Here is a 20,650-nt window from a genome sequence, read left to right as displayed (position 1 = left end):
TAAACAAAAGCAATACATTATTTATACATGTATATAATAAACATATTTTAATGTATAAAAAACTCAACAAAGTGGTAATATTAAATTAATGTTTTACAATTTATTTGTTTGGTTATATTATTTATTATGCATATTATAAATACTTTAATAGAATGAACAGTTAATTTTACAAAGATTTTTAGTATATTCTCGAATGATGACATAATAAATCAATGAACCCTCAAACTAAGTATATGTACAAACAAATTTGTATAATTTTAATATCACTTTCTGATAAAAAAAAGTTAACAATTGTGAATAATGTTTGATTTATTATGGATTATTTTTAATGAAAATTTATTTTAAAAGAAATTATAAGTAATCAGCACCAAAACAAATAAATAAATAATTAATTAAAAATCAATAATGTATAATAAAACTATAAAATAAACAAAAATTTACTATACATAATCATAAATACAACTGTGATTATCAATTCTTTTAAATTTTAGTTATAATTTTGATTTCATAAAGTACAGTATTTTGTTCTGATTACAGTTTAAACAAGATCCCATAAAAAAATAATAATTCAAGATTTGTTTTATAAGATTCAACCAATGTATAAATCATAAAAATAATTTGAGTTTTTATTCATAACACATAAGTTTTAACTTCAAGTATGAAAACTTTTTAACAAAAAATAAATAATTATTTTTATCATGGCAATAGTAAAATTATACATGCATTATTATTTGTGCGTCTTTACATAAATCTTTTGTAATTTGATGATAGAACATTACAACTATTACATAGTTTAAAAATACCAACGTGTACAACTTATTTACATAATAGAATGTGAAAATTATACTGGAAACATAATAAACTATAATTTTGTATTTACATATAAACGAATAAGTTTTTTTTTTAATTTAACAAATTATAAAGCCACAAGGCTAGGACGAAATTTAAATCTGGCAATAATGTTTAAAACATATTAATGAAATTATAATGAAAATAAAAAAAAAATTGTACACTTTCTTAAATGGTAGTTCAATAATTTTTTTTTTCAACATTGATCATGAATTATTATTTAGCACAAATTGAAAACTGTTACTAGCCAAAAATATAGAATAAAGTAGATATTGAAGAATATCTCAAATTTAAAACCTAGATATGTATGTATTATGAACAAAGAAAAATTATTATTTAATTTACAGGGTTTAATAAATATAATTTTAAAGGATCATAAACAGGAAAATTAAGAATATTGCTATCATAACAAAGTTTAGGAAATATTTTAGTTAAAAGTATACTTGCACGATAAGGAATTATAATTGAATATTAATGGGAATAAATAAAAATTTATGTTATCACCCATTTAATACATAGCAATCTTTTTGATAAAAATAAATATTTGAACTATGATAGTAAAATTTTCAATTTTTATTATACAATCAAATAGTGTATACGGAAACTGTGAAAAAGAATTGAATGATAATTAAAATGTATGATATGATAGTTTGCAATAACATAAAAAATTAATAAAATGTAATTTTTGACTTCTTAAATAAGAATAACAAATGTTTAAATAAAAAAAATTTTTTTTAATAATTCTGATTTTTTATACAAATTTATAAAAAGATATTTAAGAATTAGATAACTTATTATTATCTAAACAGGCATATTTTCAGTTAAGATAGCAGCTGTGATAGTAGTCATATAAAATTTCCAATTTAGATGGTAAATTTTTTTTAAAACTTACATTTCAAAATTAATTTATAGAATTTTTTACTAAAATCATAATTTATTATGCTATTATTTATTTTTTTAAATAGTATTTTATCATGAACATGGTCAACAAATTCAAAAATCATTAAATATTTTTATAATCAAAAATAATTTAATTTTGTCAGATTTTTTTTTTATTTAAATTTTCATTATTTGACATAAATTGATTGGATTTAAAAAAATTAAGCATAAATAATTATTTATGCATCTCATTAAAAGCTAATTTTTAAAATCTGATGTATTTTTAAATATTTAAACAATTTATAGTTTCAATATTTGTTATTCCAAATTTAAATTTTATGTTGTATCCAAAAGGTATAATACAAGTGGTTAAAATTTGTTGACCCAGATATTAAAATATAAATATCATAGCGATAAATGAAGTAAAGAACCAAAATAAAATTAATTGACTCTTAATTTATAACAATAATATTATCTATGTATAGTTTACATAAGCAGTAAGTATTAAATTTGAATTCATTAATATAATTATATTAATTAGTTTTATGCACATAAATAAAAAAATTGATAATATATTAAGATGGTACCTAGTGATATTTGGTATTCAATTTACCCTAATAAATATTTTACTGGTTCAAAAAAATTATTAATAATAATAATGATAAACATAATTATAATTTGTAATAAACATAATAAAAATAACAAGAAGTTCATAAAGTGATGTTCAAATAAGCATTTGGGACTTGAATATAAATAATTGGTATTTTATAACAACAGAATCACTTACTTATAATAAGTTGTTAATAAAAGAATAATTTTAAAAACCTGTGTATATATGTGAGAGTGGTTGGGGAGAGATCATAGTAGCTCGTACTGACGTAGGTGCATCCTTTGAATGATGTCACGGCAGTCATTGAACACGCGTCTGATGTTTTCTGTGTCAACAGCGCAAGTGAAATGAGGATAACAGTAATGTTTACCTTCGCCACTGGCAGTACTAATACGCTATATCAAAAATTTTTTTAATTTATCAAACTTAAAACAACTTAATAAATAGTTTTTTCAAAAATACATACAAGGAACTCATCTCTAATAAAATATTTAGCCCTAATAACTGGAGGATCCTCTCCTGGATCAGGAGTAGCATCCATTGGCGTTTGGTAACGAGTAAATTCAGCAAAATAATCTTCTAGCCGTGATTTACCAGCTTTAATTTTTTCTGCCAATAAGTCTTGTTTATTTAGAAACAATATCACTGATATAGTTCTCAACCACCTATTTCAAAAATAATGTAATATTAAACATTTTTTCATCAATATATTACAATCTATAAATTACCTATTGTTCCAAATACTTCTAAACAGGTCTAAAGACTCACGGAGCCGATTTTGTGTAGGGTCTTCCCTTAAGACCATATTGTAACTACTACAAGCTGTTACAAATATAATGGCAGTGACATCATTAAAACACTGAATCCATTTACGCCTTTCATCCCTTTGCCCACCCACATCAAACATACTGAAATAGAATACAGTATAAATAACTGATAATGTAATATTTATTAAATAATACTCACTGAAAGTTAACTTTTTCTACTTGAAAACGTGTTTCAAATATACCAGAAGTTAAAACACGACACCTAAGTATGTCCTACACAAAATTAAATTTCTTATTAAGTATTTTAGATTATAAAATTGAATATGGTAAATTTCTTATTATGGAGTTTCTTGTCATATTAGTAAAAGTTACAGATATTTCTTGTTCGATACATTATTTTACATTAAATTTTTTAGGGATGTTTTGGCAGAATGAGTAATATAAAAGTGCCTAATGCACACTTTACGGGTTAGAGTCTTAATCTCAGACGATTTCATTTGCTAAACTAGAGTTCAGCTTGATAATTGGAGTCTCCATTCCTTTCTGCCAACAAATATCCACCCGTTGAGGAATATATAATATTCATAAACCTCCTCTTAGGGGACACTGTAATTATTTCTCATGGGTCCATAAATGCATACAAAAAAAATGTATATAATAATTTCTTTTTTTGAAATTGAATCTAGCTAAGAATAAAAAATACCACTGTTAATACTATTAATGACATAATGAATGAATTCAGGATAAATGACAAAAGTATCTCAAAATTTTTTTTGAAACAAATAATAAGTTTATTAATAAAAAAAATCATACTTAATAAGCTAATAACAATATTGATAGACTTAATTTTCAAACATTTTATTTTTATTATGATTTATTCAATTTAAATAAAAGCATAATTCTAGCCCAAATTATACATGGATTATTTCAACTCAAGGTTACCCCAAGAATAAAACTTTTAAATTCCCTGACTTACACAATTTTTCAGATATTTTTTTTTTTAATTCAATACCTCACAAAGGTATATCATTTTTAAGTAATGGAGGGTGTAATTTATCAATTATTCCCCATTTATTTTATTTATTAATGAATGGTGGGGATTTAATATAAAGTTACTTATTTTCTTCATCATTCCCTTACCTCACTTCAATAAAAATTTATAACAAGGAATATCCAAAAAAAATTAAAATATAATACATTTTGACTAATATACTATTGTTATCATTCTATGGTATAATTATGTTTAATGTAAATGTTACAAAACAATAACATCAAAATGGCTAATATTTCATGATTTCCCTAACTATTATAAAATATCATGAGTTTTTAAAATTTTACATATTTGTGGCAACCATGTACCTAAAGTGAGTGTATTTTTATTAGGTATTTCCAATAATTAAGATATTAACATACCTTGAAAATGAAATAACACATTGTGCACTAAATTCAAAACATTCCCCTATAGATTTAAAATGTAATTTAAATACAATTCATTTTAATAGTGTTCATTTATTTAGGCTATAAATTTAGGCTGTTCAAATTTTTAAAAATAATTAAAATTTTATCTCCATTTAATTTATATTCATGTAATTAACTTTTAGTAAATCTTTAAACACATAAATTTTTTAAAATAAAAATTACCACTGCAAATTTATAAGCTATATTTTTGTTATCTATGACTATCAAATTTTTTTTATAAATATTTAAAATAATATAGAGTGATATATACAATATCATATAAAATATAATACCATTTTTTATTTTTAGAAGTTATTAGGTATTCTACGTTTTATAGTTTACGAAAAAAAATTTAGTCATATCCCACTTCTTCCCTCTTAAAGTTTTATTACCTCAAATTTTTTAATGAAAACATATTTATACTTAACTAGCTTAAAAATAAGAGAATGATCTAAGTAAAAAACAACTCATTAACAAATATGACCAGTATTTTATAAGTTTTTAGCGCATAACCATAATGATTGCATTCATTTGTCATTTGTCATTGATCTTTTTTTATTAACTTTATTTACTAAAAATAAGAATATTTATATTATTTGAAAAATATGTATAATTTTTTTTTTTAAATTAAATAAATTAAAATTCATCAGCTAGGTAATGGAACTCATTAACAGTTTTTTTATAATTTATTATTTTTAATAATTTTATAAAATAATTTGACAGTTGATGTATTATTTATTTTATTTTATTATTATATAATTGGTACTTTTTTACTAAAATATCTAAATCAAAAGTACTGTCTTTTAATACTCTAAATTAAAAAAAATAACCTTATTTTAAAAAAAATTACCTTATTTCAAAACCGAGCCAATGATGTGATTAATTTTTTAAATGTCTATATGTAAATTTATGAAATTTGAAGGAAAGAGAATAAGAGTTCAACCTCATATGATGAAATTAATTAAATATTTAAAATATAATACAAGGGTAATAAACACAATTTTAGATAAAATTCTATTTAAAAAATGTCAGCTAATTTATTTAAAAAGTAAAATTATAATCAATATCAAAATAAAATTATATTGCAAAATTCACTAACATAAATAACTTAAAAAACAAAATAAGAGTTTAAATATTATAATTACTTGTTCGGAAGGAGTATAATTGGGTTGCTTAATAATGTGTACTTGATCAAGAAAACTAAAAAACAAAAAAATTATATTTTCATTATATATATAAAAAAAAATATTAATTTAATTGTATAATATAATGTATTCTATCATTATCACACTTTATGACATAATTTTGAGTGGAGAATAACTAGTATAAACATTTTTTAGTCAAAGTGTTTTTTTTAATGTTAGCAACTTAATTTCTCTTAAAATAATCATTTTTTGAAAAAAATATTTTTGGTATAATTCTTAAATGTGTACACTAAGCCAATACTTGGAAAGAAACTAGCCAAGTGTTAAGCAATACAAATAAAGGAACAATGGTGTTTATAAAAGCAAAATTAAGTGGGAAAATCAAGTTGATTAACAATATTTTTTTTAATTTAAACTTAAAAAAAATTATAATGAAAAAAAAAATTTAGTGCCTTAACTTTTACATGAATACATGAATAAATTGGCCTCTAAAATTCATTGTTCCTCAATTTTCTCATCCCTTAATACTTATTTATTATAGTTACAATTATTTTATATATAACAATGTAACATGATATGTGTACATACTATTTTGCACAGTCAATGAGTTGATATTCATTGGATCTTTCAAAACAAGTTTGGACACCTCTATCTTTCCATAGAATTTCAGTGTGTTCATAGAATTCCTATTGATAATAATATTTAATTTAGTAAATAAGTTTACTAAATTTTACTGCTTTTTATGAATTTATTTTTAAATATTAAATTACTGTTGTATATTCAAAATTATGTTGAGAGGCTACATCTTGCATGTAATCGACTCTAAATTGATTTTCTGGATGTTCTAATTGAACTGGTGGGGTTAGAGTACTCATTGCACCTGTAATTGTCTAAAAATAAAATAAAAGTTAATAATAAAATATTGTGATCAATTTTTCAATAAGTTATAAAATAAATATTTACCAAAATGGCATCTCGTATATTTTTCTTTATATCTTCTATTTTTTGCTTCTTTTCTCTAAATTCAAAAAATAATATAAAATGTATAATTGAATCTAAATTTAAATAATCAAACTAAAATAAAAGTATATAAAACATACTCTTCACTAAAGCCATTAACATGCAATATTCGCATTTGTTTGACAATTGTGCTTTTACCAGATTCTCCAGCACCTAAAATATACAGTTTAAAATAATAATCACTAAAAGAAATTTATTAAATTGAATTGTGAATTAAAAGTATTTATAAGATAACAATGTTAATTACATAATACTTATGGCAACAAAGCAATACTATAAAACATAAAATTATATATTGTGCCTAAATAATATTAATTTGGCTCATTGTTTAATTAAAGCAATTAACATGTTAAATAATATGTAGATTAAGGTAATATTTTTCTATTAAATTGAAAAATTCTTCAATTTTTATAATATTAATATGAAGTGATAAATAAAATTAATTATTATTGATACTTATGAATAATATTATACAAAAATTATTATTAAGTGTATTTACATGAAATAAAAATATCATATTTAATAATTGAATGATGTTGATTTTTACTTTAAATAAAATACAATTGTGATGTATTATTAATGCAGTTTTGTATATGAATGAAATGCCAAAGAAATTTCAATAAAATAAATTTGCTCAAGTAAAAATATGTAAAAACACAAGTAAATTGTTTCTGTTTATAATACTCAACACAAAATTGATTTTCTCGGTGTCAAAAGTATAATACATGCATTCATTATCAGTTGTTTAGAATAACGCTTGTTTACCATTGTTTTTTTTAACTATCTTATTTTGTATATTTCAGATTTAAACATTTTTTACTATTGTAGACAAGCATATTACTTTTAGTACAGAGTATATGGTACTAAGGTAATAGTTGTTTCTTTCTCTTTATGACAAACTCATTACATGAAAACAATAGTATTCTGTCAATTAGGCATTACTTATCATAATTTTAATTAACAGTAATTCCTATACTTAAACACAATATTCATATATAATAATGTGCAATATTAATTAAATTTTTGTAAATCTCACAAAAAAACATTGGGGGTTTTAATTTTAAATAATAAATATTCATAGTTTGAATATATTATTAGAATGAATACATGAATGCTAAATTTAGTTGATAAAAATGAAGTATGCAATGATTGATTAGTAAATTATACTATCAATAATAATGACTTGATAAATTATGTATATAATCAAAATGAGAAGCAATATAATCTAAACAAAATATAAAAAGTTTAATGGATCAAAAATATAATGAAAAATATTATAAATCCAAAGATAGTTGTCATTACTGTTAATTAAAGAAAAATTTGGAACCCTAAATGATGATAAAACCAAGAACTAATAAAATGTAATTTTATACCTACAACAAAAAATTAAGTATATCTTAAATATAAAAATGAATATACGTACATCTTTTGGAAGATGTGAGTAGAATGTAAATTTAAAACTAACCAAGACACACATTTGGCATTTATTCAAGTTTATATTTTTAATCAATTATATTATGTATTATCATACTAGGTGAATAACACAGAATTGCTGTCACATGGATTTATTAAAAAACTTTGTTACAGGGAAAAAAAGGAAAAAGTATTTAAATTATTAATTCTAATGACCTGATAATCATAAATAAGCCCAGAGTATATATTAACCAAAAACTCTATATGCTTATATAAAGAGACCAAATTTTTATTATTGAAAATTGTTTTTTAAAAGTTTCTCATAATTAGTATAAAAAGTTTTAAATTAAAACATTCAAAATTCTGTTACAAAAAAGGCTCATTGTTAAAACCAATTGCTAATTATCAAACTTAAATTTGTATTTTATGGGTTCAAAACTTAATTCTTAAAAACCATCAATGTTTTCAATAATTTTTTTTTCTATAGAGAAAAGATATATAACCAAAAATTTTAATTTAACGTTTTCAGGTTAAATTTTGAAGATATAAAATATAAATATACACCTACAAATGTTAGTATAAAGTCATTTAACAAAAAATAAGATATTATTAACATACTAATCAATATCAACCAAATATTAAGACATAAGTACCAACTAATTTTCTAAATATTATATATCTCATATTACAAACATTAATTTCAGCATAGAAACTTGAAAAGAAAAGAGAAAAAATTACTTTACAGATATAGTTTAATCTATACAATTCAAAATTTATAGTTTAACACAAATATATCATTAAAAAGAAAGTATTATATGCAATTGTATTTACATTAAAACTTACACGAGACTAAATATTCTAATCAGACTTAACACACAACAGTTATTTAATACTCAAATTAGCCTATAGATGAATTTGATGTACAGGATCAAATAAGACATGATTTTAGTTAAATGATCAGGAACTATTTTCTTTGAATTTTATTAGAAGCAAGGTATCAAGATAATACTGTGCTAATATAACAGCTCAGCATTCGCATAGAAGAGCAAATTTCCTTATCACTACCTCATAAGATTTATAAAAAACATCTTTTATATACCGATTTACTATTAATGATAAAATTTTTAAAATAAAAATTATCACAATACCAGGACTTTTTAATTGAATTTTCCGAGATTACTTACCTAGTAACAGTAATCTGTGTGTGGCCCTATACACCTGTTTGTCCTTTTGCAGCTGCTGGTTTATCTTTTTGTTCGTCTCCTTGCCCTTTTTCGCATCGTCGTGGTCCGTCTTGGCCGCGGCGCTACCAAAACACCCCATAACATTAGGCCAGCCTATTTTTGTGGATTTCCGGCGTGAGGGCGTCTGCTGCTGCTGCTGCTGCTGTTTTCGCAGCGGTTGCGGCGGGGCGGAGGCCAGAGCACACGCACTTATACGTCGCGGCGATTTATGTAATTTGAGTGTATATTACTTATTTATATATCTATAAATATATACGTGAATACTAAATGTCTCTAATACATGACGAATACGGTATCTTATATTAAAAGACATGTACCATGTAGTCTAGATACATATATTATATATGTACATAACATGCATGTATATGTATACAAACACACACACACACACAATGTATTTATATTAAAAGATTCATAGAAATGTAATAATTGGTTACGATACCATACGCAAATGCACTTAATAAAACACTAGGAAACGCGATTTTTTATTAAAATTCGCGCAATTCGATTTCGATATTCGATCGCACCACCACACGATGGAGACGACGGCGGCGGCGGCGGCGACAACACCACTCTAGAGCGGTGGCGGCGCGTGCGGACGACGGACGACGACGACACCACACACAGAAACTGTTTTACACACACACAGACACACAGCGCGCGCTCACAGCCACTAACTCGCGGCGCGCACTCACACACAAACGTAGACACAGCCGACGGACAGACGGCGCGAGCGTATACCAATTGGGTTGCGGTGCGGTGAGGTGTATATGTGGTGTGAGTGTGTGTATGAATGTGTGTGTGCAACCGTATATACGACGGCCGGTCGCCGCCGCCGCCGCGTATGTAATATCCCGACACGGTACTATACAGCAGTTCTGTTTATAGGAGATACTACGAAAATGCGGGGGGCTGCTGCTGGTACCAGTGAGCGTAGCTCTGTTATCTCAAATGTTCATAATACATATCTCAAACACACGTATTTAGCGTGAATATACAAGTTCATGTATAATAATTGCATCCTACTACTATTGTAAGTGAACACGGCATACTTTTCTAAATACTACCGTGTCATCATATCCGTCTACTATTTGGCTTTGGCTGTCGTTGACGGCGTGGTGACAGTTAATTTTCAATTTTAATTAAAAACAAAACTTTTTTCACTGAATCCTTAATATTTAATCATCAGTTTTTGCAAATAGTCTAAAATTAATTTTTACTAAATTATTCGTAAATGGTATCAGGAAAATCGAGTTAACATTTATAAAAATAACGCCAATAAATGCATTTAAAATTTTTTTAACTAAAAACACATCTCTATGAATCATTATTACTAAATGTAACTTTGTCGTTAATATTAAAAGTTTTTCACAGCGTTGCCTGAATCGCATACAGGTTATTTGCTATACGCCAGGCACAAGTACCTAAAATTCTGTGTTATCATTTTTGACCCCCGAGACCGATAATACTTTCAACTACCATTTCTCTATCATAAAATCAATTCCTTAAGAAATTTGTAATGATTGATGATAACTCTTTTCACACTGTAACCACAAGCGGAAAGAGTTCTATGAATTTTTCTAGGGACAAGGTTTTTGTCGACTTAATTTTAAGAATTAGCATTTTATTTTTTAAACATTTTTTTTTTTAGTTAACCGTTGACAAATATATTTTTTCATATATATTTAAAAAATAGGGTTTCAAACCCCACGATGAAAATAATAAAAAGTAATAAAAAGTTGCCCAAGTATAATCATTCATAAAAAAAAAAAATCCCGAGCATACCACCGGTGCACATTACTGTGCTGCCGAATTGTTCTAAATTAGAGAAAACAAAAGCATGAAACTTATCCACTATTTTTTCATAGCCCTTCTACTAAATTGCTAAAAACTTTAGGTGATTAAAATAGAACAGATAAATTGAAGTTTGGTTTCTAAGAAATTAATTTCTATCATCCTTTAAAAATATAATAGGAATAAAAACTTGAGTTTTTATTCATTTTTTTTTTTATTTTTAAGATTTATGTTTGGTTTAGTATACTAATAATTTTTTAAACTTAATAAAATTTAAGTAAATGTTTGCTTTCGAAAAATAAATATTTGCGCAAAATTTATATTTATATATAATAGGAGTTCATTATGATTTTTTGATTGTTACTTCATCATAGATAACAATTATGGCGTACTCAGTTGTTTTTTTTTTTTGTAAATTAATGACATTTTGTATAAATTTGTTTTGTACACGATTTTTTTTTTTAATTACATTTTTAAAATAATTTCGGTTGATATTTTCAATGCAACTTAACGTAATTCGGTCCGCTATATTAATAATAAAAAAAAAAAATCACTTAGTGATTATGAAAAATGATTGAAATAACGAACATGAATTAATAAAAAATAATATGATTATTTCATAAAATGTTTAAAACGAGATTTTCAAGTATGAAATCTTGTTGATACTAATGTAATTTTTAATAATATTAAACTTAATTCATTTTATAAGCCCTTGGGTAAAATGATGAAAATCCACAAGACATTACTTCGGATTGGATATACTCGTCGAATTCGGAGCTTAGTCACAGCAGATCCCGGGCGATCTAGAGTTCGCACGAGTTAAGGTGGCTAGTGGGAAGGGTAGTATGGTCGGGCAAAACGAAAAACAATGCTGAATTTAATCACGCGTTAGTGGATTTTCGTTCCAAACAATAGACGAGAGGGTGACAATAGTGAAGCTACACTGCGTACCGACCGCCAGAGTGTCGTCTACAAGTGCTCGTCTATGAGACATTTTTTTATTCGTCGAGGACAATATTTTTACAAATCATAATATGTACGCACATTCTATTACGTACATTTTTTGTGTACACTTACAGTAATCTCGATACAAAAAAATACATCCCGTGAAACAACGTTTTAAAATTATCACCGGTGGTCGATAACTCCTTCAACGCTATCTATGTAAGAACGACCAAATAAAATGCGGTGGCTGTAATTTATTGTTCGCCTACGGCTACATCCGGCCGCTCCGTCCCGTTTGAAATCTTTATGCGACGGGCGAATATTTTTAGAAACAAAGGCTAAAAATGGAACCGTCAAAATTATTAATATTATCCGAGTTTCTTGGTGGGCATTGAAAAAATAAAATAAACGAACAATATTATTATCTCCAAAAACCAGGCGGGGCTCACGTCATGTTTATTAGCGGATTTGAATTCAAAATAGTACAGGCGCAGAAAATAATTGACACCAGTGTAGAGTATTGTCGATATTAACTTATTGTATACATATTTTATATATCTTTAAATTAAAATTTAATACAAATCAATGATTTCCATTGTGTATGATTTTATTTGTATAATTAGATGAACATTTTGATACGACATTTGACTGCTTTTTAAAATAGATAACTTTTTTTAATTAAAACAAAATTATGTTTTAGCATAAATATACTAGGCAAGGTTTGATCTCTGATTGAACTAAACTCCGCTCGTAAACACCCTTAAGAGGCGTTGTATTTGGCCTGCAGTCAGAGACATTATCAGTAGGAATAAGGTTGGGTAAAGGAAAACTAAGTTTCCATCGACTCAATCATTTAAAATTTCAAAAAATTAATTACAGTTCTGAATTAATCATAATTTAATAATTTTGTTTATATAAAGATCAATTAAGTCTTCAAAAATATATTAGGTATACCTAAAGCTATACAGCTATAAGCATGAGTCTATGAGGAGAAGCTTATATTTTAATTAAAATATAATATTTAAAAGAGTATAAAGAGAAAAAATTTCAAACAATATGATGTGATTAAGATATTGAGTCTTAGGTGAAATCTGTGGTAAGTCAAAAAGGAGCCTAGCACCCCTAATTTTATTACAGCCCCCCAAAATTATGAAAATTACATATTTATTTATATAGAAATATTTCGAAGATGGGAAGAAATTAAGTTAAATCCCTAAAAATTTTTGTTCAAATTGTGCCTATGTATTAAGTACTACTCAAAGTGGTACTTAGTGTAATATTATAAAAAATATTTTTCTAGAGCTCTAAATTTTATGAAGCACTCTTGATAAATAAAGTGTGTTCCAGCTACACTACGACAGACACTTAAAAAAGATTAATATAGAAAAAAACTGATACTAATTTTTTGTAAAAAAAAAAAAAATCGTGGGTATTAAAATTCAGGGAATATAATAAAGCCTTGGGATGCTGAAGTTGCCTAATGGTTGTGCCGCTGAGTAAAGGTTACTTCAAAATTTAGGTTCGTGGACTATTTGTTATTTATACCAAGATTGCATCACTATGCATAATGAAACAAGGATTTCATCATGGAAGTTTCTATATTCATGGTTTTTTTTATACAATACGTCTGTTTTTGAACGTTTACTCAGTTGTACAGGTCAGGGCATAAGCCAGTGAACAATTTCAAGTAGGGTTTAAATTTTCTTATGTAAAAACTAGATATGTATTATTATGAAGTATGTGTATGTTAACACTTGACAAAAAAACGATTTTTATTTTGGCGGAGGTGCATTTCTGGAAATTTGTCAAGGGTGCAACTAAACATAAATACGGCCCTGGTATAAGTGTATAGATGTTGATCAATGATTTTAATTCTTGTATTATCTTCAAAAATAAATATATCCTCATTCTGCGTAATGATAATTACAGTGATACCACAAGCTAAGTTAATGTGTACCACACACTGAATAGTTACTGATAAGATAAACACAAAAAAACCACGCGACTATAATAGGAGTATCATGATTATTAATAAAAGATAATTGATCTGTAAATTATAATATCCTTTAAAGGAACTTTTTAGTAATAATTTTGATCTAGCTTAATGAATTAATAATTATTAATTATGGAAGAATTCGGTGGATTTAAAGGTAATAAGTTAATGTAAAAATTCATTGTAACTTTTTCAAATGTATTCAGTTTTTCCTTATTTCTTATTGGAAACTATTAAAAAAGAAAATAATTTTTAAAAATAATGGGATATAAGATGTACATTGTACACACTGTTATTAAAGTTTCTACAGTAATATATATTTATATATAGTTGATTATTTAAAATAAATTATGAATGTACTTTCACGAGTAATTTACATTTGTGCATTTAATTTAAACACTTTTAAGTGGCTTATTTTTTTACTATTTAACCATTTATAATTTTTAAAAATATTAACATGTTTAAAAGTAAATTTAATAATATATTAAATATAAATGTAGTAACATAATAAATTTGTCATTGTATTTAACTTAAAACCTCAACATGACTATTGAGTCATTAAATTTGAACTGATGGGTTATTATAAAAAAATAATTAATAAAGTTAATTTTGTATAAATAGTACTTATTGCACAATATTTTTAGTTAAATGTTTATTTCTTATAAAAAATATAGTTTTTTAAAAGGAAACTCTTAACTTATGTAATAATACTATATGTTGGTAACAGTCAATTATGTACCATATAATCTAATATTTATTACAATGAAAATATCAATATTTTGGTAACAAAACTCATTAACAGATATTTTTGTAATTTATGATTACTAACATTTAATATATGATTATATAATTGGTATTTTTTATTGTATTGTTTCTTATTTAAAATTACTGTCTTATATAGGCCTTATTGGTCTATATGGTGGTAAAAACAAGGTATAAAAAATATTAATAAAGATAACCATTACTTTGTTTCTACATCAAGTTTTTGAATGTCTAAATGTAAATTAATGAAATCAGTCTATAAAATTTAAATGAAACATTATAAGAGTTCAACCACCTATTAGTTCAACTTCAAAATAAGAATCAAACAAAATATCATACTTTTTGGTTTAGATGGTGTAATATTGGGTTGCTTAATAATGTGTACTTTATCAAGAAAACTAAAATACAAAAAAATTACAATTTTATTTTAGTAGAGAAAGACGAGTATAAACATTTTTATTTGAGGTGATTTTTTTAATGTTAGCTAATAAATTTCTCTTAAAATAATTTTTTTGAGAAAATTATTATATTATTTTAGTTTTTTATTAATCTTGATTCATGAATTATTAACTACTTTTATAATTTATTCCTTTTATAATAACATTGACTTTAATCTTTCCAATTGCAACATACATTATTAACTAGCTCATAAAATAAAAAAATTATCTAATTAAGAAAATGACTGGTCAATAACAATTTTTAACCCATTATTTGAAAGTTATTACCATTTTTAAATATAGATTGGAAGTGAGGCATAGATATGATAATATTTATCATTAAGCATTTCTTGACAGCTCCCTTCCTCCATAAAAATAAACACATTGTAAAATTACCACATTTTTAGCTTCACATCAAAACTAAAAATTATTATATAGAGAAAAAATAGTATATAATTGTTACGTTGCTATTTAGGAATTGAGCCTAAATGCCCATCAATAGTACTCTAAGGGACCAACAGGAATAGCTGGCTAGGCTATATCTACCTTAGGTACTGAAGTTTCCTATTTAATTTATATTTCCTTAGATGCAAATGTGATCGTATTAATAATGTTAAAAGAATCACTTTATATAAAATGTATTTATGTTATATGTTTTACTGTAGTCTTAATGCATTAATAAAATAAATTTAATGAAGGCACGAGATATTTTCTCTTCTAGCTAATACTCAAGTTAAATATATTCACATTTGCTAATTGCAACTAGAGACTTTAAGTCTGTGTTTGTTTATTTATTATTAATTAAATTTTTTTATAAATGTATTTATTTTATTAAAAAAAATATTTATATAATGAGTTATAAAATATATTTCAATATTAATGATTGGAAAAATTTTTTATAAAATTATCATTATGATACTTTTGAATATTTTTCTTATTTTAAGTTCAATATTTATTAAAATGAATTCCTCATTATTTGAAAAAACTGAATTAAAAATAAAACCAGGTAATAAATTTTGACTATTTTATCAAAACTTTATTTATATAGGCTAACATTTTTATTTAAAAGTATTAAAATGTCTTTATAATTGTTATTTTTTTTTTTAACTTAACACCTGCTTAATTTTTTTTTTAAGCTCGTTTGCACTTTTGTTTAAAAATGTTAAATATATTTAAAGATTTAAAAGTTTGTCACACGCATTGTATTACCAATTATACATAGCTTTGAATAACATAAATTTAAAACTATATGTATTATTTTGAAACCTTAACGTTCACTAATTGTAAATGAAATGGTCAAATAATGAGTTCAAACATAGCATGTAATACATTTATCATATTCACTAAAATATGGTCATTTGTATGGAAAACAGTTTCACAGAATAAATTAGGATTTTTATTGCAGATATACTTCTAACTTAGTATTTGTATAATTTGTTATTATTTAAATATGTAGATTAGTATAAAGCTACTGTTTAAAATAGCTTTAACATAAAATTCTGTCACCTATTAGTCTTATTAGTCTTCTTCTATTGTATTAAATAATAAAGGTATTGCTTATGTTACCATAACCTTACAAATTAAAATTCAATTATTTAATAAAACTATTAAGGTTACTTTTATTTTTAATGAAATATAAAATGTTTATAAAATATTACTATGGATAGAAAAATAAATTAATTATATAAAATTAATTTTTACTCTAAACTATAATTGACATTGTTTATTTATGGCTGATCTGTTGTTATACTAAAACACGTTACAATTAACATATATTTGGATGCATAAATCTCTTCAAAAAGCTGAATAGTTTTAATTTGTCATTGAATATTGATCCATTTTCTATAAGTGTTTTGCAATCTATTTTTATATTTGAGGGTGGAGATGAAAGTTATATATATTGAGTAATTCATTCATTTATGCAGAAATTACTGATTTCAGCAGTATATTAGTGTATGCTTGTGCTCCATTGAATATTTGTTTATATCTTAACCTAATTATGATTCTTATTAAGATTATAATAATATAGTAAATGTAGTTTTTTACAGATTTTATTATAAGTAAATTACATGCATAAATATATTACTTTTTTCATACTAAATAGTATATATAAGTTAAAAACAGGTAAATTTTTGAGAACAATAGGAATAATGAAAACTCTTTTTCCTTTATGAACATACTGTATATATAAAAAACATTTTTCATAAAATTTTATTTCTGTATTAATTTATTTTTTATTACTATTTTTAGTTCTACCATTTAAGATAAATGAAAAATCAAAAGTAATTCGTCATTTATTTATGAAAATGCATTTAGTTAGAGAAAAATGTCCTCTTAAACCTGAATATCAAACTTTATTTGCTGTTGGAATTCCAGAATTTTGTGATCATGTAATTTTTAAAAGTATTAATAATATGTTAGATGTTTTCTATTTAGATTAAAAAAATAATGAATTTTTAAGACAGTAGTATTTTTTCTTAAATTATTTTGTGTTATTAATTTTTTTTTTTTTCAGCAAATTATTAAACTTGCATTCCGCCGCTGTGGAAAAATTAAAGATATATATTTTCATAAAGAACCTACCCCGATTGAACCTGAAACACTGCCATCCAAATATTTTATTCCTAAGACAACATTGGTTTGTTTAAACTTATACAATATATCAAATCTACATTTAGTTATAATATTGAATATTTTAGGGTTTCAAAGTAGCGTATATAGTTTTTACACATACATCAGGACTAGAAAATGCCCTATCATTAGACTGTACTGAAAATAATCCATTAATACTGTCAACAGCTACTTATCAATTAAAAAATATAACAAAACGTTAGTGAATTTATTTTTTCAAAAATAACTTTTAAGAAATATCAAACTAGTTTTCAATATTGTTGATTTTTATATTTTTAATTTTAGGCTGGTGCCATCTTTACAATGATAATATTATTAGCCCGACAGATGTGCAAAAAGAAATTGATACATTTATGTTAGAATATGACAAAAAAATAGAAGAACGAGTACATGCTGAGAAAGAAGCAGATGAAGAGGATGTTGAAGGATGGAAAACTGTTACAAAAAGGTAAGTTAATTTTTTACGACCTATAATATTGTCTCTCAGATCCATAGAGTTCACTTATTTTAATATTTAATCGTGTATCCAAAAATAAAGTAATACTAATTTTAATCTTAATTGTTTAAATTAAACTTAAAATCTAAAATGTATTAAATTATTACTTAGGGTCAAATGTAATTGAATGGGATAGTTGTAAATTCATTATTTCTTTTAAAATTTTCAATAGATATTACTTAAGATAAAAATATTCCAAACATCAAGTATATAATTATCTATATAAGTATGAATAAAAAATAAACATTTAAGCTATTGATTATATTTTGCTGTTTTATTTTTTTTGCATCAGTAAACACAATTAATTTTCTTCTACTAGACCAATTTTGTTAAAAAATTTACAAAACATCTTGATGAAGTTATTAATACTATTTTTGAAAAATTCATCTCAATCTAGAACTCCTCAAATAAAGAAAAATGTTCCAAAAAATTACAATTGTTACAAACAACCTATGTTAATATTTTTAGTTTTACTTTACATTGGAATAACTTTTTGGAATTGGACAGATTATTGACAAATTTTAAATTACTGACAGTACCTAAATATCAAATCAAATTTTTTTCCTTATCAATTTTTGAAAATGTTCTAAAAACCTGACTTGTTAAACTTGCAGTAAATTGAAGAACATATAATACTAAGCTAAAAAATTGCTTCAGCTACACTATGTTAGTTTTTGAGAATACTTAACTTTTTTTATATTTAAGTACCTAATTATTTAATATTAACAAAAAAAAAATTGATAGTATTCCGGTTGCTGTTTATTTGCTTAAATATTTTACTTTATTGAATTTGATTATTTAGATATATAATTGTCTTTTATAATTTATTTATTTTACATTTTTTTTATATGTTTATAGAAATGAAATCTTTTATAAGTTTAAAGGATACTTAATATTAAATTAACTATTTGCTTTTAGAGGACGGAATCCTGGTTTTGCACGTAAAGAAACAATTAAGAATAATATTTTAAAGAGAGAAGCCAAGAAAAAAGCTAAAAAAACCTTAAAGAATTTTTATAGATTTCAAATTAAAGAATCTAAAATAAATCGTAAGTATTATAATCTGTTACAATTTAATGAAAAATTTTGTTTAATAAATGATTATAAGTAGATAAGAAAGTATTTTTATTAATTTTTAACAAAGATATTTAATCTAATTAAAATAAAACCGTTTTATTTATTTTTATTAAATATTGAAGATTTCAATCTCATAACTTATTTTCAGAATTAATGGAGTTACGAAATAAATTTGATAATGACAAAACAAAAATTGATTTATTGAAACAGAGTAGAAAATTCAAGCCATTTTAATTTAAATAACTATTTTTTTTATATGTTTTTTTATGCTATTAAATATATTTTGTTGAATTAATTTTTCTAGTTTTGTATCTGTGAACATTTCTTGTTTATTCCTAAAAATATTTTAGTTTAAAACTATTGGGTAATGACAATTATATTAAAGAAAAGTTTTAATTTATGCAGTATATTAAAATCTATTGACAAAAAAAAATTTAATGCTTTCAAGCAAATAGGTTGTGAATAATAATTTTTTACTTTTACAGGAGAAATAAAATAAAAAAAATTGTACTTATAATAATAAGTATTTGACTTAAAATATTATTGAGTATTATTATGATCATAGTATGAAAAGTACTGACAACATTTTCAAAATTCCAGTAAATATTTAATTTTTTAATTTTTATATAGATTTATTTGTATATATAGGTTAACAGTATCAGTCTTAGTCAAATTTTCAATTCTTATGCCGAAATACTATAGATACTATATAGGACTACTATAGGCTTTTTTGCAAATAATAGTTTTTATCATAAATATTTAGTTCTATAAATTATGTTCTTTAATATCTTAAATTGTAAGATAAATTACGAAAAAAAAAAATTACAGTTGAATTTAAGTTATAAATTTAGAAAATTTCAGAAACTAACTGATAATCTAACTTATTTTTTATTAATTATAGTTAATTTAACAGTTTTAACTATGATATTTTAATTAATTCAATATTTTCAATATATTTTTGGTATAATTAGTATGTGTATATATACAGAGTGTTTATTAAACACTGGTTAGGAAATTGGTAGATTTTTATGATTAATGGAACATTGGATACATTTTGTCTCATATGAGCAGTATATGGCTTTTGTGAGTACGGGGTAAAATGATTTAGTTTTGTGTACTAATTAATACTA

At 23.9% G+C, this 20,650-nt stretch overlaps 2 protein-coding genes and 1 long non-coding RNA gene across 3 annotated transcripts in view; 2 read left to right on the top strand and 1 right to left on the bottom strand.

The window, feature by feature from the left end:
- The window catches only part of LOC126909308 (uncharacterized), a 200,797-nt gene that overhangs the window by 52,720 nt on the left and 127,427 nt on the right, over positions 1-20,650 (top strand). The gene's annotated exons all lie outside the window — the stretch shown is intronic.
- LOC126908157 (guanine nucleotide-binding protein G(s) subunit alpha) lies at positions 2,382-10,210 on the bottom strand. Its single transcript, XM_050690073.1, has 10 exons — positions 9,326-10,210; positions 6,809-6,881; positions 6,672-6,726; positions 6,479-6,598; positions 6,297-6,394; positions 5,709-5,763; positions 3,305-3,378; positions 3,067-3,246; positions 2,805-3,003; positions 2,382-2,733 (listed from the first exon to the last, which is right to left on the bottom strand). The coding sequence occupies exons 1-10, from the start codon at positions 9,462-9,464 to the stop codon at positions 2,587-2,589; spliced, it is 1,140 nt and encodes a 379-aa protein (XP_050546030.1). The 5' UTR covers positions 9,465-10,210; the 3' UTR covers positions 2,382-2,586.
- On the top strand, positions 14,117-19,816 carry LOC126908673 (ribosomal RNA-processing protein 7 homolog A). Its single transcript, XM_050690957.1, has 7 exons — positions 14,117-14,274; positions 17,567-17,706; positions 17,832-17,954; positions 18,016-18,145; positions 18,233-18,395; positions 19,362-19,492; positions 19,669-19,816. Exons 1-7 carry the CDS (start codon positions 14,250-14,252, stop codon positions 19,752-19,754), a joined length of 798 nt encoding a protein of 265 aa, XP_050546914.1. The 5' UTR covers positions 14,117-14,249; the 3' UTR covers positions 19,755-19,816.

This window comes from Daktulosphaira vitifoliae, unplaced genomic scaffold (assembly GCF_025091365.1).
Source record: "Daktulosphaira vitifoliae isolate Bord-2020 unplaced genomic scaffold, ASM2509136v1 Scaffold_1, whole genome shotgun sequence".
NCBI classification, from domain to species: domain Eukaryota; kingdom Metazoa; phylum Arthropoda; class Insecta; order Hemiptera; family Phylloxeridae; genus Daktulosphaira; species Daktulosphaira vitifoliae.
Note: the sequence above shows the minus strand (reverse complement) of the source record. Positions and strands in the feature narration are given on the sequence as shown.

Coding starts and splice junctions, on each gene's coding strand:
- LOC126908157 (XM_050690073.1), bottom strand. CDS start 9,464: ATGGGGTGTTTTGGTAGCGCCGCGGCCAAGACGGACCACGACGATGCG. Junction 6,727..6,808: donor GTTAATGGCTTTAGTGAAGA/GTATGTTTTATA, acceptor TTTTGAATTTAG/AGAAAAGAAGCAAAAAATAG. Junction 6,599..6,671: donor ATATACGAGATGCCATTTTG/GTAAATATTTAT, acceptor TTTTATTTTTAG/ACAATTACAGGTGCAATGAG.
- LOC126908673 (XM_050690957.1), top strand. CDS start 14,250: ATGGAAGAATTCGGTGGATTTAAAG. Junction 18,396..19,361: donor TGGAAAACTGTTACAAAAAG/GTAAGTTAATTT, acceptor ATTTGCTTTTAG/AGGACGGAATCCTGGTTTTG. Junction 19,493..19,668: donor TAAAGAATCTAAAATAAATC/GTAAGTATTATA, acceptor ACTTATTTTCAG/AATTAATGGAGTTACGAAAT.